Source organism: Scleropages formosus, chromosome 14 (genome assembly GCF_900964775.1).
Source record: "Scleropages formosus chromosome 14, fSclFor1.1, whole genome shotgun sequence".
In the NCBI taxonomy this organism is placed as follows: Eukaryota; Metazoa; Chordata; class Actinopteri; order Osteoglossiformes; family Osteoglossidae; genus Scleropages; species Scleropages formosus.
The window spans coordinates 24,747,658-24,773,608 of NC_041819.1; the positions used below are offsets into that span (position 1 = coordinate 24,747,658).

At 45.8% G+C, this 25,951-nt stretch overlaps 1 protein-coding gene across 3 annotated transcripts in view; it reads right to left on the reverse strand.

Moving 5' to 3' along the window:
* Nucleotides 1-15,584: 15,584 nt before the first annotated feature.
* The window catches only part of ube2f (ubiquitin-conjugating enzyme E2F (putative)), a 47,372-nt gene continuing 37,005 nt past the window's right edge, over nt 15,585-25,951 (reverse strand). For all 3 annotated transcript variants that reach the window (XM_018743288.2, XM_018743289.2, XM_018743286.2), the window contains one exon: nt 15,585-16,155. In XM_018743288.2, the coding sequence (XP_018598804.1) occupies nt 16,105-16,155 (51 nt within the window). In that variant the 3' untranslated portion in view covers nt 15,585-16,104. The remainder of the gene's footprint in view (nt 16,156-25,951) is intronic.

The following is a 25,951-nucleotide window of genomic DNA, read 5'->3' on the forward strand; positions in this document are numbered from 1 at the left end:
ACAGCGCTGAATGTATATGAAATCCAAGACAAGCTCACTGACCAGCTCCTGGTTTTACATACTGCACTAAGGCACGGTCCTGCATCGTCTGTACTAGGGTGTTCTTCATCAAACACGTATCGGGAGGTAAACTCTCTGCCATTTTCCTCTCAAAACTGGGAGCTAGAAGGTAAAGTCTCGGGATCTTGTCTTGTACACCATAATTACCCAACAGGTACTAAAAAATTTATAACCTTCAGCAATTTACACAGAAATCATAATAAAAATCCAAAACACCATCAGTCACAACTGTCAGCCTGGTGAAAGGATTTTCAAGAATTTTTCTGCTAATTTGGATTTAATAAAATATAATATGTAATAGGTGTGTGATTATTGAAATAGGGACAAATAAAGTGTATGAACATGTTGCCAGAGTTCAGTACTAACCATCTCCCATGTGACTTAGGTACTTGGGACAGGATGAAGTGGAATTGCTGTGTCCAGTAGTAGCAGCTTACCCAGTACAGCCAGTCTCATCAGACAAGGTTCGAGGGTCACCTTGTCTCAGATCCACAGGACCAACCAACTAATGTCTACAACCACTTGTCCCAAGCGGTGTCGAGGTAGGCCAGAGCCTACCCAGCAAAACGGTACGCAAGGCCGAAGGGGGAGAGGACACAATTTGAACGGGATGCCAATCCACCACAAGGCACCCCAAGCAGGGGTCGAACCCCAGACCCGCTACGCCACCACGCCCCTGATCCACAGGACTTATTCTTCTGTTCCCTTCTTTGATTAACATGTCTCTATTTCTTGGGCTGCATGTCTCCTGGAGGCCGATACTGCTCTTCCCTCAAGGCTGACTGCTCTCGTGATTTTTCCTTGGCGTTCATTAGCTGATTATTGCCGGAGACCAGAGGCACCACCTCCATGCGCCAGCCTAATCACTAGTCCATTAACACAGCTTCGGTGGGCGGATGCCACCTGTCAGCATCCTGCCACGTGGAGCTCACGAAGGATCACAGCAAGCACCCAGGAGCGGAGCGACCGTCGCTCTGGCTAATGGGGATCAAATGGTTTGGAGTCCGTTCTTTGAAAAAAAAAAAAAGACAAGAAAGAAAAATAGACCCTTTCATCCTTCGCTCTTGACATTAGTCCGAAGCGCCTTCGTTAGGGAGGTGCGCCAATGGCTGGAAACACAATGATTTGGAGGGAAAAAAAAATATGGCTTGTCGCTTTTATGAGTCATCAGAGAACCGGGGCCTAAATTGGACCGTGGGTGGATTCCGAGTCTGTCAAAACACAAGTGTGTTTGTTCCGGAAAGACTTGTCAACGATGGCCTTACTTCAATAGACGCTCGCCTATTACACCTGTCCATTGTCTTCAGAAGAATAGGCCTTATTCGAGACGTGGGCTCTAGACCTTGAGCGCAGCGTTTGCAAAATGACAACAACACCCATACTTGTGTTCCAACGCTTTTCAAGGATAATCAAATTTGCAGCTAATATTATGGCTGCAGTTTTTAAGCAAGACACTGGAATGGAAGCCCTCATCCAGCCAGGTGTCAAACACATCTATATGCAAATGATGTTTTTTTTCGGAAACTGTGCTCGCTGAAGGACACTCCATGCTAGCGTTTTCTCATAGATTTTAAACGCAGGCTTGTAGGTAAACAAACATCAAGTGATGATGGAAAACAAACAGTGATTCATCCTCTTGGCCACCATGAAGAGCGCACTAGGTTTCTGTCCGCGAACTCCAGAAACCGAAGCACGTCAGAGGTAGCTAAACACATGGCTTACAAGGTCTTTAACCTGGGTGGGGGGCATAATCTTGCAGGTTTCAAAGAAAACATTTTAATTAGAGTTTAGGCACCAGTTCAGATAACTTACTACCCAACCATTTACTTCATTAAGCAAACTCAGAGCCAAATCAAAGAAAGAAGCAGTAGACAGCACAGCCCTTTTGGACCACAGTCAGTCACCCCTGGTGTAAATGCTGTGCAACAAGTATCAAAGCAACATATTTACTTACTGTCTCAACCACGGCACTTGTGCAGTGACATGAGCTCATTTTTGTAAATCCATGTGATGATGATCACAGCTGACAAATCATCAATATGTGACAGTATTGGAGGCTTAAATGTAAACACCTGGAAAAAAGCTTGGCTAAGGAAGCGTTAGCGGCATGGTAGCAAAGCAGGTAGCACTGGTGCACCAGGTCCTAGTAGGCCTACCAGCTGTTGGGCTGTGGGTCGAGACATGGGTTTGAGTTTGGCTCAATCCATGTAGAGTTTGCATGTTCTCCCAAGTTGACATGGGTGTCTTCCCACAATCCAAAGACATGCATGTGTAAGATGTTCGGGTGTTTGCCGGGCTTGGCAAACACCCGAACATCTGAATTAACAACCCGAGCTACGAACACATCAATCTTCTCTGCCATTTCTAACATGCATGTGTGATGAACCACTTCCAAACCCAACCCTGACATGTGAGCGAGCAATGAGCGCTGATGGCACAGACCCTAGAAAACAGCTAGATGAGGTGGATCAGGGTATAAAGAATGCACAGAATGAGCTATTTTCATGGACTAAGACTGGCAGTAATTGAAATGATGAGGAGGAGGTTAACTTTCAAAAGTTCTGAACTTGTTTAGCCGTTGGTGTCAACAGTTATAGGCCTTCCATCAACAGCAATCATCTCATGGAAGAGTGTTCTGTCTACTAGAGCAGAAAAACCCCAAGGCGGTGATGATCATCCAGGGTCAGCAAGGTCAACGGGTCCACAAAGCCTGAAGTCTTAGTGTCACTCAGTTCCACATTGCCATGACAACAAACTTCTGTGGGAGGCCAGATTTTAGATGTCCAAAGTGGGAGACACCCGGTGCCTTTAAATGAGGAAGAACTGCAACGGACGGCTTCGGTGAATGAAACATTCTACTCATCCTTTGTGTGATCGCTCACATTTCGGAACATTTGGTAGATTCTTGGAGAGCAGTGGCCTGGAGCCTGGAGACGCTGTGACCGGCCTTCTCGTTCGGTCCATGGCCTTCTTGAATTGCCCTCAATTACACACTTGTGGGGCTTTCAGTAACTTCCCACTTCTGATTCCAGAGAGGGGGTGCAGTGGCGCGGTGGCGTGGCGGCGCGGAGGGTTTGGCCAGGGCCTGTTCTCTGGTGGGACTGGGATTCAAGTCCCACTTGGGGTACCTTGCAATGGACTGGCATCCTGTCCTGGTTGTGTCCCCTCTCCCTCCAGCCTTGCGTCCTGTGTTGCCGGTTAAGGCTCTGGCTTGCCACGACCCCCCCTCCCCTTGGGACAAGCAGTTTTAGACAATGTGTGTGTGTGTGAGATTCTGGAGATTCCTGAGTGACCGGGAGGGGGGAGAGCCTGGAAGCCAGACTTGGAGACTTGCAGCCCGTGAGAACGCTACAGTGTCCCGATCCACTGGAATACTTTTAGTCCGACAGGAACACGAGGGACAAGCAGATTCTCCGCCGAGTTGTAAGATTATTCCACCAAGAATAAGCGAAAGAGGAAGAAAGAAGCGCTTTTGAGTTTATTGGAGCACAAATTCGCAAATGTTCCAAAATGTTTTTTGAACAACATGCTCTGATTAGCAGTGTGAAAAGTACAAAGTGATGGAAAGAGAAATGTTTCCCTGAGGGCAAAGCCGCAACAGGCCCAGGGAAGGGCAGCATCGGTGTCCTCTCAACCTGTAACCGGGCACACAGAGCGCGTGTGCCGTGCCAGAAGATCCAGGCTTCTCGCCAGCGGTGACCCCGCTGACCCTTTCTGGAATCACTTTGCGTAGCAGAACAAAATCATGACAAGGCACATTTGAGATGTTTCTCTGCACTTCACAGTGCCATTGCGCAACGCAAAACTTATATACAGTGCACATGGTGCATATGAAATAGCATTAACATGCAAGGTGTTTTCCGGAACAGTGGTCCGTATATATTGTATATATTGTAAATGACAAACGATATACACCTGTGCCCTTTTTTGAACCAAGGACAATGAACAAGCACATGACCAGAAACTTTCTGGGAAAAAATTACCCGGAAATACGACTGTCAGCTCCTGCATGTCTAATAAACACATCGATGTCATTTGTCTCCCAAGCAGCCTTGCAGAATTAAATCACAAAGACGAGACTCTCGAAATAATCAGCTCGACGCTCGATTTTCCCAAAGTTCATCGTAATCAAAGGGAACTTTTTGGCTAAAGTCAACACTTCAGCACGAGTTTCTGCCTAGTGATTGGTCTCTATGGAGATTACCGGGTTTCTTGAGAATTACAAAAGGATTGATGTGCCTGGAAGTGGGAAAGCTGCCAAAGTCTCACTTCTATTTGACTTTCAGATGTGATGGTGAATCCAAGTGAATCTGGTCACTGGGCTTTTGTTGTTTTTTACCATTTTATTAAGACCACTGTAGAAGCCTGAGCATATAAGACCATTTTAATGAGTAGCTGTAGTTCATTGCTATTCTCACTGCTATTGCTAGTCTTTTCTTCTTCTTCTTCTTCTTCTTCTTCTTCTTCTTCTTCTTCTTCTTCTTCTTCTTCTTCTTCTTCTTCTTCTTCTTCTTCTTCTTCTTTATTATTATAGAGAGGCACGGTGGTGCAGTGGGTTTGGCTAGGGCCTTTCCTCTGGTGGGTCTGGGGTTTGAGTCCTGCTTGGGGTGTCTTGCGATGGACTGGCGTCCTGTCCTGGGTGTGTCCCCTCCCCCTTCAGCCTTACACCTTGTGTTGCCGGGTTAGGCTCCGGCTTGCTGTGACCCCCCGCTCAGGACAAGTGGCTTCAGTGTATGTGTGATTGTTATTATTATTGCATGATGTGACCTTTATTATGTCACAAAAGCAATGTCAATCTGAATCATGAATGAATGAATGAATGAATGAATGAATGAATGAATGAAACTTTATTAATGCTGGAAGGGAATTCAATAAATTTAAAGTAACAGACAATGTACAACATACATAAATACACATGTATGACTTTAGGTAAAATTTTCTCTTTGATTGCGATGAACTAGGAAAATCTAGAATTGGGCTCAATATTTAAACTGTGTCATATGTTTGATTAATTATAAAGAGCTTCTTCGGAATTAAATGACACAGGCGTGTTTTTCCAACGCAACTTACAATGTTAGGTTTGTACACTAAGTTACTTACAATTATTTACCCATTCACCCAGCAGTGTAATTTTCACTGTGTAAATTCAGGGTATGTGCCTAGATCAAAGGGACCAGAGCAGGAACAAGGATCCAAATCTAGATCCTTCAGTTGCGAGCCAAAGGCTCCAACCACTTTGCCACTTACTGCCTCGCAGCTTGATAAATGGTTTATAAATGATTAAGATAAAATAAGAGAAATGAATGAAGAAAAGTGAATTAGGGACATTTATCAAGGGTCCAGCAGCACTTTGTCTACTATATTGCTACTTAACCCTGTTCCTTATTAGCGAGCTGGTGTTCCAAAGACCCATAGTTCTGTGCGGCTGTGAACACAAAGCAAGAGGGATCTCACACAGCACACAGTTAGACACACAAAGTCAAACTTTTACAAGAGGAACCAGTGAATCACCTGGTAACAATTGGCACAACTGGACAAGAAGTTCTCTGTTAAGCAGCATGTGACAGTACACTGATTTCCCATGAATGACAGAAGAGTATTTAACCAAAGAAGGAGACTGATGTGGCACACACCCACACATACTGTATAGAAGACATGCATCTAGTTGCCATAGCTCCCCAGGTGCTATTCAGGTGCTGACTGAAGTAGCAAGAGTCCTTAACTGTTGCCTTTCTCCCAAACCACATTCAGGTCCTGTAAATGAAACCTGCTGCTGCAATACATGGACTCATTCAGGTGGTGCTTTTCTCCAAAGCAGCTTACAAGGATTCAGAGTAATTTTTACTGGAGTGATTTAGGGCTCATATCTGCAACAAGGCAGCATAGCCACAGGTGGGATTCAAACCCGTGGCCTTTGGATAGGATGGCAGAAGTCCTACCCACTGCACTACCATCTGCACTGAGGATGGCACCCCTTGTGTCCAAGAGTCATACTTCGAGAAGAATCAGGGACACATCACAACAGGTTCTACATGCAATGCTCCAGTACGAGAGTCACCGAACGAGTTTAAGGAAAGTAATTTTGCTGAAAGTGTGGACATTTATGACTGAACCCCCTGGAGGGGCAAGGTGACTCAAAGCCCTGTGAGCAGAACTGTCTCAAAGACGTCAGAGGGCTCCCACCCCCCGGACTGCCACAAGTGCACACTCTGCTCCTCTGGGCCCCTCCTTGAAATTACTCAATTAGCCAAATCAATTCGCACCCCTCGTCAGTGCAGATCTCTGTGCTCCGTGCCTAATAATAATGTGTTCCACTGCAGTAATTTTGAGTAAACGCTTAGGTACAAATTGTACACGTGATTAATTATTAATCAGAGCAGCTGGACCACGGTGATGAGGTTGGAATTAATTGGAAAACTAACAGGCGCAGCCCCCTATCAGGAGGTAGTTTGATACCACTGCAGTAAAATGTTCTTCTTCCCTTCAGATAGCAGAGCGGTGTAGAAGGCGTCAAACATGCCTCAACATGCTGCTCTTGTGAAGGACAAGGAGACATGGAGCAACTGTGATGATGGACAATAATAACCAGGAAATGGGTTCCCGGAAAAGGACTTTATGAAAGGGTCCACTCTGTGCCGGAGTAGAGCACGGCGTGAAGACAGGCAGAGTCAGGGTAACCTGGGCAGGAGAATATTGCAGTGCCAGGAGAATGCTGGAGGACACCTACCCAAGCTGATGACATGAAGAGTACCAGAGAAAGTGTGTCTCCACCTGGGCACCCTGGACACCTGTATGGGAGCGGCTGGACAGAAGAGGGGCAGCAAAGCAACACACGGGGGTCCTGCATCTCTGGCAACTGATCCAGCGGTTCTGAGAAGACCTGGAACCTCATTTCCTGACCAAAGAAGATGATCAAATGTCGAATGAATGACAACTAGTTTCATGGAACATGTGCTCAAATTTAACGAATTTCATGCTGTATTTTGCTTATTTATATATATATATATATATATATATATACATACAACAGATACAGTTTACAATAATACATATACATACATATTGTAAAATATTCTGTTACTTATTTAGTAATACAAACCTGAATAAAGTGAACAGTGTAAACGTCACCAAATAATATATTTAAATTGCTCTCTATTATAATTTCAGAAAGGGTCAATAGCCTTTTCTGATACACTACATTATATTGATAATGAATTTCACAGTAGACTTTTATGCTGAACACAGCAGACATTAATACCTTTTAATATTCATATTACCACTGTATTATTACTATGGATCACTGAAGCATATAATTATGGGGCAAAAATACTTGCAAAACCGAACTGTCATGAAAATAATTATCTTGAAATTAGTAATGTATTGTAATTTTCTATGGTGAAAATGCATAATTTTTACCAAGGCTGACTTGTATTTTTCATTAAGTTTTGCATATTTCTGTACTTTGAGCTGTTTCTGTGTGCGCGCGCAGTCTAGAACCTCACAACGGACACGCACCAGTTTTACTTTTATTCATTTTCCGGAGCCTTTCCTCCAAAGTGATTTGTAGTGATTTACCCTTTTGTGGAGCAGGGTGATTTTCACTGTACTAATTCAGGGTAAGTACATTGATGAAGGGTACTATGGCTGGAGGTGGGATTCAAACCTGTGTCTTTCGAGTGTAAGAAGGCACCTTTAACCACTACGCCACCTGCTGTCCTCCGTATACTCTCAGGAATGAGTTTCAAAGGGGGGAGGAGGGTATAGTGTGGGCCAATGAACCAAAATCGTACCCCGCACGGAGTAATAAGTTCCGTCATCACGGCCACGGTCAAGCGTAATGAGTCGACTAGAGACCGGAATGACCAGACCTCAAGTTCAAGTCTGTTCTCCGCAGCACTCGGTCGTCTCGCAGAGCCAACTCAAGGTTCCGACCTCAGTGACATTCCCACCGTCCCAGTCTGGGCACGTGGCCCTCCTGCTCTCCAAGACTAATTTAAATTCCTCTTAGTGATCACTGATGCCTTTATTCTCAGACAGGTTTCTTAAGTGATGATTCGGCTCCCTGGGCTCCACACACACTCACACACAGTCGCTCCTCATTTTACTCCCGTTCCCTACAGTGGAGCTTTACACTCATCCACCCCCACCACCCCCCCATGGAATGTGACAAGGAGAAAAACGGATTCTGGTGGCGCACACCGCAGAGACATGAGAGTCCTGCCTGCCGCCACGGGGTTGCCACACACACATTACCGACATCGCAACAGCACATAATGGAACTGAATTATGAATTTTTTTCTTACAATATTTAGTATAATACACAACGTTCCTGTCCAAAGCCACTTACGTAACTCATTCAGCTTAAGTGCCCTTCAGAAACAGTTATTTATTCTCCTTCCTGGGACTGGATCCAGCAGCCAAAGTTTAGTTCCTTAACCATCCATCTATTTAGAGATGATCATATACACTAACACACAGACATACCAAGGCACCTTGGAGCCACCAATTCACATGTCTTTAGGAGGAAACCCACACAAACATGGGGAGAACATATGAGCTCCACACAGGTTGAGGGGGATTCGCACCCTCATCCAAACTCAGTCCAGCAGCCTTGAAGCACCAGTGCTACCCGCTGTGCCACTCCTTAAATCTCCTCCTAGATAATCCATTTTGACTTCTAGACCTGAAAATGACCATTTCACATATAAAACAATTACAAGCACTTAATGACATTTGTTACAGTTAATAGGCACCATCCTCTCAAACATAAAAGATGATTTTATTTGCACATTTATGGACAGTAATAGGCAGTACATAATATACTGTATACATAATAGCTTCGTAAACATGACTTTTTTATTGGTTTTATGCCGAGCGCAGGGTCAATGCAGCATACGGATAGACAGAACACCAAGAAAAAGCAAATATGTCCACGCACACACAGAGCGAGGGCTCAGGATCAAGACATTACGCTTACATTTATCAGACACTTTTCTCCAAAGCAAATTCCAATTACGTTTATTAATCAGCCCACACACCTTATTCACCGCGGTGACTTACACTGCTAGATACACTACTTGCAGTGGGTCACTCATCCATACATCAGTGCAACACACTCTCACTGTCACTCACACACTGAGGGAACCTGAACAGCATTTCTCTAGACTGTGGGAGGAAACCAGAGCACCCGGAGGAAACTAATGCAGACACAGGGAGAACATGGAAACTCCACACAGACTGAGCGGTGATCAAAATCACATCCTCTCGCACCACCCAGGCGCTGTGAGACGGCAGCCACTCCAGTGCTGCACGATTATTTCTGTATACATATGTGAGTTTGTGTGTCTATATAGACTTGTATCCATGGATTGTGAGACAGGGAACCTCAGTACAGGACCATGTGCAAATAAGACCCTTTGTCTGTGTTTTTTGTGTTACTGTGCGATGCACAATGAGAGTGCCCAGGGTTTCCTTCGTCGCTTCCGGTCCGACTTTGGTACCACAAGCCCAGGCTGTGGATGGTGCCGACCACGTGGAAAGCGATCAAGGGCCCGACTCATTTCCCGCACACGTCTCCAGAGCGTGGGCGGCGTGAGTTAGATCAGCGCTCTAATGAAGCAGTTGCACACTGGATTTGTTTCCCCCTTATTATGTTTGGCAGCATTAATGAAAAAGAATGTCCGGGTCGTGTCCACGTGGAAGCATGGGAAAAGACAGGAAACCGGTAGAGCGTCTGCGCCAACAGCCCATCGCGACACGAAGAGGGACGCAGTTTTGTACTGGCGTCAAGGATCGGTACATTATAGATACTGGTTGTGTGTTTTTTTTGATTGGCTACTTGATCTTACCTGGGGGTGTGTGGGGTCACATAGACAGACTGTATAACCAGACAAGTATAACTGGGGACAACTGGAAGTGTATTGGTTGCAGCTGTTGCCTTAGAACCTGAAGGTTGCAGGTTCAATCCCCACCTCTGGCTGGGGTACCCTTGAACAAGGTACTTACCCTAAATTTGCTCTACTGAAATTACCCAGCTGTATAAAGGGGTAAATAATTGTAGTAGACAAACATCATAAGCTTCTTTGGAGAATCAGATAAATGTAACCAGAATGTTTCTTTCTTTCTAAGGATAGTGTGTGTTGATAAAGCAATGCAACACAATTTCCTTATTTATGTCGATTTTTTGTATTGATTATTACAAAAATACTACTAGGTCTTCTAGAGCATCCATTTTAACCACAGAAACTTGCTTCAGTATTTTTCTGAAAATTTTTAGAGAATTTTCGCTCGCATATATAAGGAACACCATATCGAGAGATATTAAATGCTGTTTAATAACAAAAAAAAACTCCATTGATATTCTGCATATGTCAGGACATTCTAGAAAGCACTGGAGCGTTCTAGAAAAGCACAGAAACATAGCAGCCACTGGAAGATTTTAGAAGGAATCAGGACATTCTAGAAAGCACCAGATCCTAAAAGGTACTGGAACATTCGGTGCTTGGAACCCGGTGTGAAAAATTCGCCAAAACTTGCTAATTTCAAAAATGTGCATTATTTTTCGAAAAACTGACACACACACACACACACACACACACACACTTTCAGAACCACTCATCCCATACAGGGTGACAGGGAACCGGAGCCTACCCGGTAACACAGGGCGTAAGGCCGGAGGGGGAGGGGACACACCCAGGACAGGACACCAGTCCGTCACAAGGCACCCCAAGCAGGACTCGAACCACAGACCCACTGAAGAGCAGGACCCAGTCCAACCCACTGCACCATCGCACCCCCCTCGAAAAACTGACATATAGTATGAAATAACACCAAAAGTATGTTTAATCTAACAAAACTGAATGAAAAATGGACAAAAAAAAAATGACATAAAATTTTTGTTACATTGTGTTATTCTTAAATATTTGGGGAGAAAATGCACCTTATTGCTGGGGTTGAGACCAGAAGCTCTACAAATATGTGGTTGACTCAGGTGTCTCACTTAGTGTCTCCAAAAAGTTCACCTTTGACCTTCACCCTAATTATAATGAATTTTGAAATACTTTGCAGCCCTTCTGGAACTTTTTAGACCGGGCTACACACCAGCATTGCGAAAAATCCTAACCTTTCGTCCTTGACTGGTGTCTACCGGCATCTACGTGTATTTTTCTACTGATTCTGTTCACTTGTCTTATCATTAAAAAACAGAATGTGGACAAACTGTCCACTTGAACGAAACCCTCATCTGAAGTTTGACCCCAGGGAAACGCATTCGATCTGTTCTGCGTTTTCCCTTCTTCAAATCTCTGCAGGTTGCATCTCACCGCCGAGCTCATACCATCGCTGACACCATTACCAGCGCTTGGCAAACAAGCCATTCGTTCATTTCCCCCCTGCTACAGGTCACTACACTGGCATTTAGTTAAAAGGCCAAAAAACATGCAACCGTACATTATCATTTATAATAAATAAATCTAATTTCGAAATCTGTACTGCATATACATGATTTGGCTTCATATCGCATTCAGTGCAACTAAATGTTTAAACCAAGGGAAAAAAAAAAAAAACTCCTACACATTCCAAGCTGGTGCTCAGAGAGGTGAAAGATTTATACATAGACATTTATACAACGTTTATACACCAGCTGAATGAGTCCATGTATCTCAGCAGCAGGTTTCATGCAAAATGATGCTTTTTTCGTTCGCTGCGACCGGCATTTATTAGAAAGGTTTAAACCTATATAGCTGAGGTGTCTTTTTAAATTTTACGTTCATGAGACGCAAAGATTTTGCTCAATCGGATGGATGGTTCCTAATGCCGACGCTCCTTTAATTGTTGCCGACTTGCAGGCGAGCGGTCCCGCGTGTACAACCACTGATTATAGCGGAACTGTGTTTCCACCTCCACGGCTCTTGATCTCCGCTGGCCTCTGGATGCTGACAGAGCGGCACGAACACTTTGGGAACTGAACGAGCTCCTTCACAACCCCGAAAACGCCCCCGCGCTTTTTGTTCCGCCGAGCCGGCCCGCGGCAGCGCTCAAGGAAAAGGCATTCCTGCGGTGGCCCGTGCCATCGAAGCAAAGCCTGTTCCACGGTGCCCTGTAAATGGTTAACGCTCCGCTCCTGACTGGGAGCTACGCTCTCCTCTATGCTTTCCACAGTCCCCTACGCTTGACACCAGGTGAGATGTTCAAAGGGGAAAAATAATGTAAAGACTCAATTAGGCTGGAAAACAGACCCGCGGCGGCGACGGACCGCTGTCCTAAATCGGGGCGACATTCGCACGCAGCATTTGTTGCACATTAGTGGCTCTTTATTGAAACTGGCGATGCGAGAGGAGGAACGAAATAAGAGGCACATCAGATCAAAACAAAGGTGAAGGGCGGGATACACCCACGGCCGGGTCGGGTCTGATTGCATTGGCCTGGTGCCGAACTGTGGGAAAAAAAATCAACCCATCACATTCTGTTGTCCAGAATAATTAGATCACTAACCTATAACAGGGCGTAATGGCGGCACAGCGGGTAGCACTGGTGCCCCCGTTTCATCCCCCAGTCCAAAGACATGTGTTGCAGTGAATTGTTAAGTCTAAATTGCCTTTAGTGTGGGTGATTGCGCTGTGATGGAGTTGTGTACTGCCCACTGTGAACCCTACCTCACGCCCTATACTTCCAGGATAGGCTCTGGACCTTCATGGCCGTCATTTGGACAAGCGGTTACTGAAAATGGATGGAAAAAGCCAAGCCAAAAGCGCTCAGAAGTTATCGAAGAGTGTTTTGATGGGTTGAAGACCACCGAAGACACGCGAGCCTGAAGGACTGTCCCACGTTGCCAGTGGAGTTCCAAAACTTCTCTCTACCGATGATAATGGAAAAGCTTTCCAAGGCCGAGAGATGGATGTGAATTTATGGAGGTGACACAAGGCTTCAGACGCTCCAGTGGACACGAAGCAGGGAGAAACAAAAAGCAAGGCCTCACGGAGTGTGTATCCGTGTGTCCGAGTGTGTGAGTGGGCACGGCGACGTCACACAGGTGGGCTGTTGTGAACATCCTCTCAGGTGCAGCCAACAAAGGCTCGTTGGACAAGATGGGGCTCTCGCTTATACAACCCTCCCACGCATCTTCCGCTAGCCTGCTTTGATGCTGCTCAGGATACCGCGGTGCTCATTAAGTATACTGGCTAGTTACTGTCTTCACACATACACACACACACACACACACACACACACACACACACATATATCTGAGTAATGCAAGCCTCACAGAACTTCAGAGGGCCACACATTGAAACAGTCAATTAAATTCAAATTGCAGAACACAAAGTACTGGTTGTTTTCATACCCCATCAAATCATCAATTTATACTGTGCTATTTACCGTCTTTTTATGATCACTTGCATACGAAATGCATGCAGATGCATGACAAAAATTTGGACACCGCTGGTCCAGTTAAATGTTCTACTAAATCTGTAAGGGAGAAGAATTTACTAGAACCTCCAGAAGATACACACTTAAAACATGGTATATTTTAAAGCACAATTACTGCTTATTTGCAGACACAGAATGTAAAAAAATGCAAGAAATTCCTCAAGCAGCAATAAAACGACTCTTTTCTGGCCGCGAGAACCACTTGGAAGCTGCTATTTCTGCCAAAGGAGGTGTTACTAAGTAGTGGCTGAAAAGTTGCCCAGTTTTGCACACGTTGCAATCACTGCTTTTTCAGTCGAATTCACCAAATAAATTGCAAACGTGCTTTAAAATATGTGGAAACACGCCGTGCATCCAGCCTACAGCTGTATCACCATAAAGACATATTTTCTTTAAACCCATTTAATGGGGGGGAAAAAAAAAATCACAAACATTAAAAATATTAAACAAGTATTAATGTTAGTGACTTTCTCTGTATCCATCAGTGAAAATGGCACATCCTTACTGGACTATGAAGCCAGTAAGAGACAAACAGTAGGACCTTTTAAATAAATAAATAAACAAATGTGTGTGTATACATATATGCATACAGATATACTCATAAATATAGACATAGAAATGTCCATTTATTATTAATAATTGATTATGTATACACACATATATTCATATGCATAGAAACAATAGAAAATTATATACAAAGGAGTTCGTGTGAGTTCAATTCACAGGTCTTCTTGGTTTCAATACTTGTTGCTGAAGCGCAATAAAACGAAACACACTTTGCAATAAATTCAGGGGTGTTGCGCAATTAATATGGTAATGAGTGGATGAGTTCATTATTGAAATAATAAATAAGAGAAGACAGGAGTGTAACAACCTTCCAGCTCCTGGGAAGACACCCAGTGGCACTTTGCAAAGTAAACTGTCATTCCCAATATTACCGGTGCAGATGTAATGACCTCACATTTTTACTGTGGCAAAAAAAAATCACAGCAGGTTCTCATGACCATCTGGAGACTTTGTCGAGAGTGGGGGTGGGGGCGCAAGTGGTCCAGACGAAAGACGCACATTCATTCTGATCTGGCATCACTACATGGATTATTGATATTACTCATTTAGCTGATACTTTCCTCCAGAGCAACGTACAGTTATCTACCCATTTATACAGCTGGGTAACTTTACTGGAGCAATTTAGGGTAAGTACCTTGCTTAAGGGTACTACAGCCAAGTGGGATTCAAACCAGCAACCTTCAGATCCAAAGGCAGCAGCTTGAACTACTACACCATCAGCCGCTCGAGATGATACACTATATGGTGAATGTTTATCGACTACAGCATCAGAGTTATCAAATTCAGTGTTTTTATTACTGTGTCACTATGCATTCATTATTCAAGAAATATCTGACCAAGCCAAACATTGAAGGTCAGCATCGTTCCGCAACTAAACCTTCAGACCCAAGAAGCCAAACAAACCAGAAATAAACATCTAATTTGCACCGAGACGCTTTCTTGTTTGTTCCTCAAACAATATGCAAAATATACTCAAGGTATGTTAATTTTAATTAAAAATAATAAAAAAAAGGCTTACAGCGTGTACAAAAGTTTATTAGTAAGAGGAGGAAAAAAACAAATTAGTTCATGCAAATGCACAGTAAAAAAAAAACATGGAAAAATATCTTAGGGACTAGATTAAAAATAAGAGAGGAGTGCGTAGCTATAACAGAGTTAAGGTGACTCCACTCAGTGGCAGGCAGGAATGACCATTTCCCAGGAGGCCGAGGAACGTGTGTGCATCCTGTACCTTGCTGGAGGCCCTGCGGCCATCCCGCCTGGCTCTGGGTTCTTGATGGACACCTGTCAAGCACCGTGCGTCTGCGCGTCCATCAACGGGCCGAGCGCAGCGGCGCACGAGGCTACCTGGCACTGGGGCCGAGCAACAGAGATTGGGGGGGGGGGGTCACCTGATGGAAGAATGAGCGGCGTTTCCACAGACCAAACATTCCGCAAGCAAAGAGTGAGACGAGTGCGAATGAAGACACGGCACCGTTTCGTTATTATACTTCCTCTTTAATATATTTTAAAAAATGGATATACAACTCTGAGAACAAAAAGAAGGTTTAAATAGAGAGCAGATCGTCACCAGTTCCACCGGCTGGTCTCACGAGCTGCGAGTGCGCCTGCCTGCGTGGCTACACCCACCTGTCACCTCATGCACGCACACACACGCACGCACACGCAAACGCACAGACATTCGCACTGCAGAATGTAGCTGAACACAGGTCCTAAGCTGATGACTGGCGTTTGGGCCAAAGGCCAGGCCTCGTCCCCTTCCGGAGAAAACGCAATAAACTCACACACCCTGCAGCTGGATCGCTAACGTGCACCGTGCAGAGGGGCTGTGCCTTCTTTTCTCAGTTTCTTTATTGATTGATTTTTTTTTACATTTGTTCTTTTTTTTAAATTTATTTCTCATTCAAGCCTGGTTGTGCCGAGAGATTGCAGAGCAGGGCACCGGTGGGAGGAGCAGTTGGGGTGGGACGGGGGCTGGAGGGGCTGGGGTTGGGGGTCTCAGCTGCGCAGTCGCAGATGGGAAGCAGGCAGCCGGCACGGGTGTCACAGTCATCATCTGGCATAGCTCTTGATGAAATCCTGAACTTTGTTGCGGAAATCCTCCTGGAACAAAACAAATACACACGCGCACACACACAAGGCACGATTAGAATTACATGTTCTCTTTTCCATTACACACCCAGAAAACACCTTAACCGCTGTGACCCTAATTAGCCCCCTGTACAAACAATGCAGAGGAATGAACTCAGCAAGACGCACCATTAGGTTCAAGGCCTTTTAAAGGCAGACGGAAAAGCTTCTAGAAGGTTCTTTGAGACACTAATTAGAACAGTAATTAGGCAGTAATTAGTTCTCCAGTACTACGGTACGAAAAGAGACTTGAGCTCCAGCAGACAATTCCCTTCTCCCGTTCTCAGAGCACAGAGCTCAAGGCCAGTTGGCGTACAGGACGCTGGGCCCAGGAGGGACATTTTCTCACACGTCCACAGCTGTTCGCACAATGCAAAGCATCCTGGGGGAGGGGGGTAACTGGCTGTGTTGTACGTCGTGAGTGGCGGAACGCTGATTATATATATTAAATAATAAATTAAATAATTATTATTAAATATCTATGTATATAAAAAAATAGAAACGCTTTGGAGGGGTAGTCCTTGAGCTTAAGGCAAATAAACAGTGTCAAAAAAGATTAAGTACAACAGCAAAGCTCTCGTCTGCACGTTGTGTGGCTCCATCCGCTCTCGGGTGTGCGCAGCGGGTCTCAGGAACGCGCCGTAACGACACCGGAATCTCCCAGGGAGCCCAGTGCGGGACACGGTCACAAGTGCACCACTTTTACACCGGTGTAGAGCAGTATGAGAGCTTCTGCGGAATGTTTTTTTTTAACGGCACGCGCTTAAAATAGCCGCAAGCCTGAGTTCCTAAACACACATAGCCGGCACATCCATGGTCTGTAAATAGCCTTGGAGAGCTCTCTCACACACACACGCAAACTAAGAGACAAAGGACGGAAGAACCTGTCCAATGTCAACTCCCTTGCGACTCTACAACTTTAGATAAGACAGGTAAAGCCTAGGTGATCTTTGACCAGCTTCGTCCTTCTCCTCCATTGGAAGCACAGGCCGGCTGCAGACGAATGCAGGACCCCCAGCGGTGGAAAGGGGGAGGGGCGACAGGGTGGAGAATGCCGGCGCTGCGACGGGTAGCGAGCCATCAGAAAGCACAGCGGATCGGAGCCTGCTCTGCCTTCCACACCTGCTCTGCCAGCCACCCCTGACCTTTGCAGACGGCTATGTTTACTGCCCATGTGGGGGTCGCTCCACTTATTTTAACTTTGTGATCGAGAAGATGTTCTTTTCACCAGCCTCACACTCACAATCCGACATATGATTTAACTGTCATTTTTGGGACCCGTGTTTGCCGTTTGGATGCATAAATGGTGACACAAGTGTGTCGTACAGGAGTCTACGTGTACATGTAGGGTTTAGATCGTCTTGCAGCTGGGAGGGGTTCACAACAGACAATGAAGTGTCGTGTTTAGACAACGGTGGGGGAGCCTGCTCTGCTCCCTGCTCTCCCACCCGCGGAACATCTCTGAGCTCGGACTTTGTCTGGATGTACAGAAGTCCGCGCGGTCTTGCCAGCAACAACGGCGACTAGCGAGGGGAAGGAAATATGTCACGGCTTCCAGGGGCAACGCCGTACGACACACGCTGCACTTCTCCGTTTTGGGGAGTTCATTCGGGGGTTATGCCGTTCCCCTCCGCAGTCGCCGAGTCGAGACGAAACGAGCCCGAGAACAGCAGCGAATGAAAACCCATTAAAGTGTCCCACTCGAGGCAGCATGGGAGGGGGGGAAAAGCAATTTAGAAGATCATCAGACCCTCGGATTATGTACGCACGCCCTAACGAGAATTGCACTTGAAAAAATAAATAAACCCCTCAAATACTGGCGAAGTTAAATTAGTTACACTGCCCTTCAGGGAAATAACTGTGCATTAATAACAAGCTGTAAAAAAACAAGCCTAATGAGGAATGACACATGGCGTTGGGGTGGGGGGTGGTCATGGTGTTTGAACAAATCTCAGCGTCACGGTTAAGACTTAAGCGTACTGCTAAGCGTGTTTTAACCGTCTACCTGTAGCACTGCCGGGGGGACATTGTAACTAGTGAGGACGATGGTGGCGGATAAACGGGCGGCAGTTTGCCGGCATCAAAAAGTCTGAAAAGTGACACGGCGGCGAACACATAACAGAAAAAGGTGCCGGGGGGGTTGGTGGCCCTTTAAATAAACTCACTAGCCTGCAGGTTGTCCTCTCCAATCTTTCTATTTAAAAGCAACACCTGTGACAGGTGGCCTGGTTGACCCTGGATCACTGGGTGGCCAAGTCCTATTTGCCCACAGCTTATGAAAACCTGCAAAGAGTGGCTAACTGGTGAAGCCCTTCATGAAGACATCAAGTCCAGTGCAGCAAGATGGAGCAAAAGGAAAAGTGCAGTGAAAACGGTGTAAAAACAGCTTGCTTTTCTCTGTTCCAGCATGCAAAATGCATATCTCAGATACATCGAGCCATAATTCCCTAACCTATTATTTCTCAGGCTGGGCAGACAAGATACCAAAGGAGTCCATCAAGAAGAGGATTGCTGAGAAACATATGAAAGGACTTTTCACAGGTCCATAAAAGTTACGTAATTGAACAACAATGAAGTGCAGAATCAGCCTCCGATAAGGACGGAATTATTACTAACAAAAATCTTAGTCCTGCACATTTAAAAAAAAAAAAAAAAAAAAAAAAAAAAAAAAAGAATAATAAAAAAACTGACAGCTCTGGAAGCCATCCTGGGCAGCACCATCAATACCTCCTGGACTCAAACTCTTCCTGCTTTTGAAGTGATTTCTAACAATAACCATCAACAGGGAATTTAACAGTCTCCCACCAGGCTCCGCCCCCTTTCACTGAACAGTTACTTGGCTCATCTCTGGAATCTGGTGTCGGAACCACTAGACTCCTTACACAGCGCAGGTTGGGCTGATGAAAAACCTGTGAGCTGGACATTTAGGATAGAGCTGCTCGCTCATTACTCCACATCTCCAAGCGACATTAGGTGGTCCATCAACATTTAACATTTAATGCTGTTTGTCTTCTCTCCTCATGAATAAAACAAAGCTCATAAATACCAGTCAAAAAGCCACTATCTGTCAGAGAGCATCACCCGGGCGAAGAGATGTAACAAGCGGGAGGGGAACGCAATCGCTACGCCGTGCGATAAATGGGGGGAGGAGAGGGAGGTGGGCATCGCCACGCTCTGCCTCGACACGTCTTCCACACGAGCACGCTCGAATACGAATTTCGCCATGCGAAGCGCCCACCCCACCGCGATCCAATTCTGAATTGCTGCGCCAAAAGTCACAGGGGCGAAATCCATGGCTTCTGCACTGAAGACGTGCCACTGCTCAGCTCCCCGAGGTGTCAGTACACAGATATGGGTTTGTTATCTTCTCAGTGCGATGCCCCCCGGGAGAAGGCACCACTGCGTGATGTGCTACTACAGCATCCCTGCATTAATAACACAGCACACTATTGCTGAACGGTATTAAGGCATCAACTGATACATTATTTTCCACCCTTAGGGAGATGTCAGCTACATTTCCCTCTTTTTCTCCGCTGCATAGCTGACACTAACCCATAAGCCTCTCGAAATGAAAAGAGTTCCTGACCGTTGCTGAAATACTGCTGACTGACAGAAACTGCAGGATAAGGACCGAGGCGCAGCACTGGCGAATCCCGAACTCACATCCAACCGGAGCGTCGAGTCTCTCTCTCGACGTTCGCTCAGACTGCACTGCACCGGCAGACAGAGTAGCCGAGCCAAAAACAAAACAGGAAGATTAGATGAAAACTAGGGGGGAAAAATTGCATCAGTAGAAAACATTCTGGAAGCTTTGTGGATCCGGAGCAATTCCTGCAAATAACAAACATACAGTACATCAATACTGACATGTGGCACTAGCGTCGAGAGGTACGATATTTTGTGGAGGTTACCTGGTTTACTAAAATTGTTTAAGAAAAGGCAAAAAATAAAAAATAAGATTTAATTAAGTGACTGAAGCCCAAACCTATATTCAGATTTTATCTAGTTATTTATTTAGCTAATGCTAAACCACTTGAATTACCCATTTATATGGCATGGTTATTTTTACTGTATCAATTAAGGTTAAGTACCTCGATCAAGGGCACTACAGCGAGAGGTGGGATTCGAACCTGGGTCCTTCAAAAGTTGTTAAAAACACTGCACTCTCCCTACAGACTGACCGTGATGCATAATGCAACTTCTGTCCACACGCTGCCCTTCTGTCACACATGACCGGCCCAGAATCCACAGCAGGCATCCAAGCAGCAAGCAGTCAGAGGGGACGGCTCGCCCGCATCGCTCCGAGACGGCAGGACGTGTGAAACGTGGGCCACCGTAAAGCAGGAGCACGGACGTCTTTTCCAATTCCCAGGCTGTAACCCGCAGGCTCCAGGCTCCAACCACGAGCGCGGTGTCGCAGACAGCGGGGAAACGGCCGTGCGATCGCACGTTCCGCACGTACCCGTGACCGCCAACGCACAGCACTTGGTTGCCAGACAAGACCGGTCCAGCTCAGACCAGGGCGCGCACATATGGGCAGGCTCTCCATTATCAGTCATCGTCAGGTTCAGCGAAGCCTGCTGTGTCGGCTACTGTGAATCGAGCACCGAGCTCTAGGGGACCAGACGGACGGAGGCACCAGCTTCGCTCACGTGACTCGCCTGAGAAACCTTGTGGATCGATGGCACCGCACAGGTCCACAGCGAGCTCTCACTTAACGAATGAAGGAGGAAATGAGAGTTTTCTCTCAACAGCCCTTTTCAGGACACCTTTTGAGAGGAAATATGTCAGTACCCAAAGACATTAAGGCTAATGATGAGCACAGAGCTCCTCTTCCACATTTACACTGATTATTTCTGAACATTTGGCAAGAAAATGTGTATTATTTCCCCACATCACTCCAGAACCTCCCTCCGCATATACAAGGTTAGCTCAAGTGTCAGCAAGAAAAGTTACCATTTGCCACGCATCATAATTTTAATGACTTTTCAAATGTATCTCACCTCTCTGGAACTTAGTGTTACATCACTACCCCGAACAAATACTGTAACCCTTTGCCCCTCTGCTGTACGTACCGGTATCTCTATGTATTTCTGTTTGTGCAGTATACCCATTTAGTGTGTTGCTGCAACCTGGTGCTATTACTTTGTTTATTAAAAGAAATAAATACAGGTAACATCACCGCTTTACAGGGCTCTGACATTTTAAGTAACTTACTCATCCAAAGGGCTTCCTTTCTGACAGCCTGAGAAGCAAAATGCTGCATTATTGCTCTATGATATGTCTTATTATGCGTTATTATTCAGCACAATGTTGAGTTACAAGCAGTCACTCCACGTAATTAAGCAGCGCCATAAAGGGAACTGCCAACGCTGGTCTTCTACACGCACAGCACCTCTGCATTTCTTCGTGAGGCTGGAGAGTAAGTGCGCCGAAAACCAATGTCGCGATGAAGTTTGAAAGTCTTTCTGCCGATGAGTAATCGCTAAATGAGTCGGGATTCAAACGTAGGCAGGCAGGGGAACAAAAGAATTTGACTCTTAACAGAAATAATTGCAGCTGTCTGAGAGCAGATCCACTGCAGGAGCTTTTATGCAATTCTCTGTGAGAGGTCTAAAAGGCAGCATGATTTGATCAGTGACATATTTCTCTGTGAGGGGAAAAAACACCCCCCTCTGATATTTCACTCTGTTCCAATAAACAGTAGCGCAGGTGATTGCATTCACAGCAGTGAGTTAATGAAAAGGCGAACATCGCTTGCAGATTCGGCCACGCCGTCGACGCATCTGGCTGAGAAGTTGACGCTTGACGCGAAGTCTCAACGCTCACATGTCAAGAATATCGTACGGCTGAAACGCAACCCGTGTCGATACGGCGTCGCTCATTCATCCACACGCATCGATCCTTAAAAAGAAGGGTAAGAAGAGCTCAGGGAGTAGAGCTATTGGGCCTGCTCACCCTGTTTTTACCAGCTCTACTGATCCACCATCACAAACCATCATTGATCGCAAAGACAAAAATTCTACCTCCATCACAACTGTGACAAATTTTCAGAGAAACCTCACCTTTCTGGCCCTTAGATAGTGTTGCATCATAATAATACACAGGGGCAGCAGCTGGCATAGTGGCCAGAGTCACTGTCATACAGTTAAAGGACCTGGGTTTGAATCCCTTCCCTGATGAAGGCACTTAACCTGAACCGAGAGAGTAAAAATTACCCAGCTGTAAAAACGACTAAATCACTATTATTAATGATTAATTGTAAAAAATAATTAATAAATAATAATTATAAATAATTATTTCAGTTTGCAAACCTACTGTTTTCAGACAGAGATGACAGACAGACAGATTAAAGTAAAAATAATAATAATAATAATAATAATATACAAATCATGCTGCTTTTAAAAAAACAACAAAGTGCAAAGCACAGAAAAGCGCCTGCAGTCAATCAGAATGACCAATTAGTTGAACATGACCGCACTTCTGTGCGCTTTATTTGTGAACGACCCGCGTACCGAGTGCCGGGGGTGAGTCACCAGCAGACTACGCTCACCCAGCACCTCCACCCTACCTGTGGGTGTAAAATCGGGGAGGGGAGGAGGGGTCCATAGGAGCAGCGCTCCCCACTTGCAGAAGGACGTCACTGCGCCCCCACCCCAGCCCTGCGTAATTGGTCATAATTGTTCTCACACATTTTTCCCCAAAACAGATGAGTGCTCTGTGCAAAGCGCCTCCCTCCCGAGTCCCACGTCTAACAGCAGAAAACACACCACCACTTAAACGTAGCAGCATCGCAGGAACCTCTCAAAGATGGAGGTCCACCTGTCTTTCACTGGGGGGGGGAGATGACTCGGCACCCCAAAGTCGGTCGAACTCTGGAAAACGGCTGCGTAAGGAATAGGAAAGAACAGGAGCAGGTGGTGCAAACGAAGCACGGAGGACTGGGAGTTAGAAACGATCCGATGAGTCACACGCACACCAATTTCACAGCATCGGGAAGAGTCTCTCCTCCCACTGCTCCCAGTTTCTCCAAACACGGCACTTAGAGCATATGACAATATATCACCTGCAGTCCATCCACAAAGACAACGTCCTCCAGTCCCCCACGAAATAAAACCCGGCCCATCGTGTAGCGTAGAGGTATAGGGCCAGCACCTCCGGACCCAAAGGTCACAGGTTTCAATTCCACCCCCTGCTGTAGTACCCTTGATCAAGCTACTGACCACAAATTGCTCTAGTAAAACTTACCCTGCCGTTTACGTGCGTAAAACAGTGGAAAATTTCAGTGTAGTTAGCATAAACTGAATGGTAAAAGAAGAAACATGATTTTAAAAAACACTTAAAGCAGTTAATTTCTTTAAATTGCTAGTTAAGTGGCGCTCAGAAACAAGGCAGAGATGGGACACACTTGCACTGTGCTTTTTTGTAGCCACACGCTGCCTAGTAACACCCTCCTGCATGACAATGTCCGCTGTCTGACTATATACCACATTATTTTGACAAACACACAGCTGGCAGGAGGCCATCGCTGTCAGATCAGCGCATGCAAATGTATGGTTTGTTAGTGTGGCTTTGCAGGAGTCAGTAAAAAAAAAAAAAATCATTTCCACCAGGCAAGAAAAATAAAACAATCAATCACTCTTGAAATTTCTCATAAAAAGCCCTGAGACAAACGCAAGTCGCTCAATAGAAGATTGCGTGACAGCAGCAAGTAAAGAAATGTATAAAACGCCATCCCTTGCCCGATTCACAGTATACAGCCTGCAACACTGACAGTTCATTTAGATTCTTTGTCCAAGGTACAACAGCAGCTCCCCAGCTCTTACTACAGGTTGTGTATTATCCATTATAAACAGTTTCAAATATATAGACACACACACACACACACACACACACACACACATACGGTCTGAAGCCGCTTGTCCCAAGCGGGGTCGCGGCGAACAGGAGCCTAACCTGGCAACACAGGGCGCAAGGCTGGAGGGGGGAGGGGACACACCCAGGACGGGACGCCATTCCGTCGCAAGGCACCCCAAGCGGGACTTGAACCGCAGAACAGGCTCAGGCCAAGCCCGCTGCGCCACCACGCCCCCCGTCAGTTTCAAACGGTCCTTCTCTAAGCGTAGCCCACAGACCACGGTGGTGTGCAAAGTCTTTAAACTGGACTCCTAGATGATTTACACTATACATGTTTTAACCACAAAAGGTAATTACATGCTTCATTACAAAGCAATATGTCACAATTAGAGGTTTTGTTTTTTTTAAACATTTACCTGACGCTTTTCTTTATAGCGATTCAGAATCCTACTTACAGTGACGTAGTCATCGAAACAGCTGGGTAATTTTTACTCTATCAGTTCAGGGTAATTACCTTGGTCAAAGGCATTACAGCAGAAGGTGTGCTAAAACCTGCATTCTTTGGACCCAAAAGCAGTAGCTGTAACCGCTACGTTACCACCATACGACTACAGTTGGTATTAGCAGAAGTAGCTACTTGTATTTATTTACTTGTATTTATAATGAACCAAGCAATTTAGGGTGGGAAATTCCAAGTGATGGTTTTAGCATCTAGCGCAGAGGAATAAACACATGTAACAGCTGAATCAAAGAGTACCGAAGTCCGTTTCATACTCGTACCAAGACGGTCACACCAGCGGAGTCCAGCTCATCACCTACACTGACACACACACAAACCAATTCCGCCACTCTCTCACCCTGAGCACTCTGCCACCTTCTGATGATGGTGACATGTTTCTTACATGTTTAAAAGAGAAAAACATGTTTGTTGCATCATTATGGTATAACACGCCGGGGTGGGCTGAAGGGGGGGCGGAACCCGGGGTGGAACAACAGCACCCGAGTCTAATCGAGACCTCTATTTTTTCCCTCGGTTGGACCAGTGAGGGGGAGAGAGCGCGAGAAATTGACGCCGGAGATGACGCCGAGGCGTCAGAGAGCACGAGCCTGCACGCATCCCCGACCTCGAACCCTCATCCCGAGCACCCCTCCAGACACCATTTCCCTGTGCCTCCTTTTACCCCTGTCCCTTTGTCCACTGATGCACCTGCCCTTGAATAAACCCCTCCTCTCGCGCACTCCACGTGATCGTCTCGACCCTTGCTGTTAGATATAGCCATTATGTTTTGCTCTTTTCTTTTTTTGGTATTTTCTGTGAGAAATGAGCGCCTTTTCGGCATTTGGGAACGCATATAGTTTTTTATTTAAATTAATGGAACCCGGGCGTCCGCTAGATGGAGATCCGGCGAACGGACAAATTGTACGGACCGAACTATGTCCGTTCAGCGGATGTTGAGAGTAGTGTAAGGGTCTCTGATTTAGAGAAGTCAGCTTGAATAAGACAAAAAGTCCTCTGGCAGCCAAAAAATTTGCTCTTGTTCTCGAGTTAAAGGCATTCATTATTCACATTCGCTGCGCCTTTTCCAAAGCAGCTCATGCCGAGTCACACTGTGCCAGAGGTCTCTACCTGATGTGAACGGGGTGACCGGGCCTCGCAGCCGTTCGCTAACGCTGATGCTGAGGAGCACTGACAGCTGTGCTTTCTGCCCGCTGCGAACATGCTCCGGCCCGCGACATTCGCCATAAAATGTTTAACACAGCATCTCTGCTGCCTCATCTGCGGGGTGAGCTTTCCAAAGGGGTCACTTCCGTCCTTTCAGGGCAGCCACTCCTTCAGCTGTTCAGCTGGCTCAGTACTGCGTCTCTCGCAGACCACATGCAGTGCGTACAACGAGTGGCATCAACACAGCAT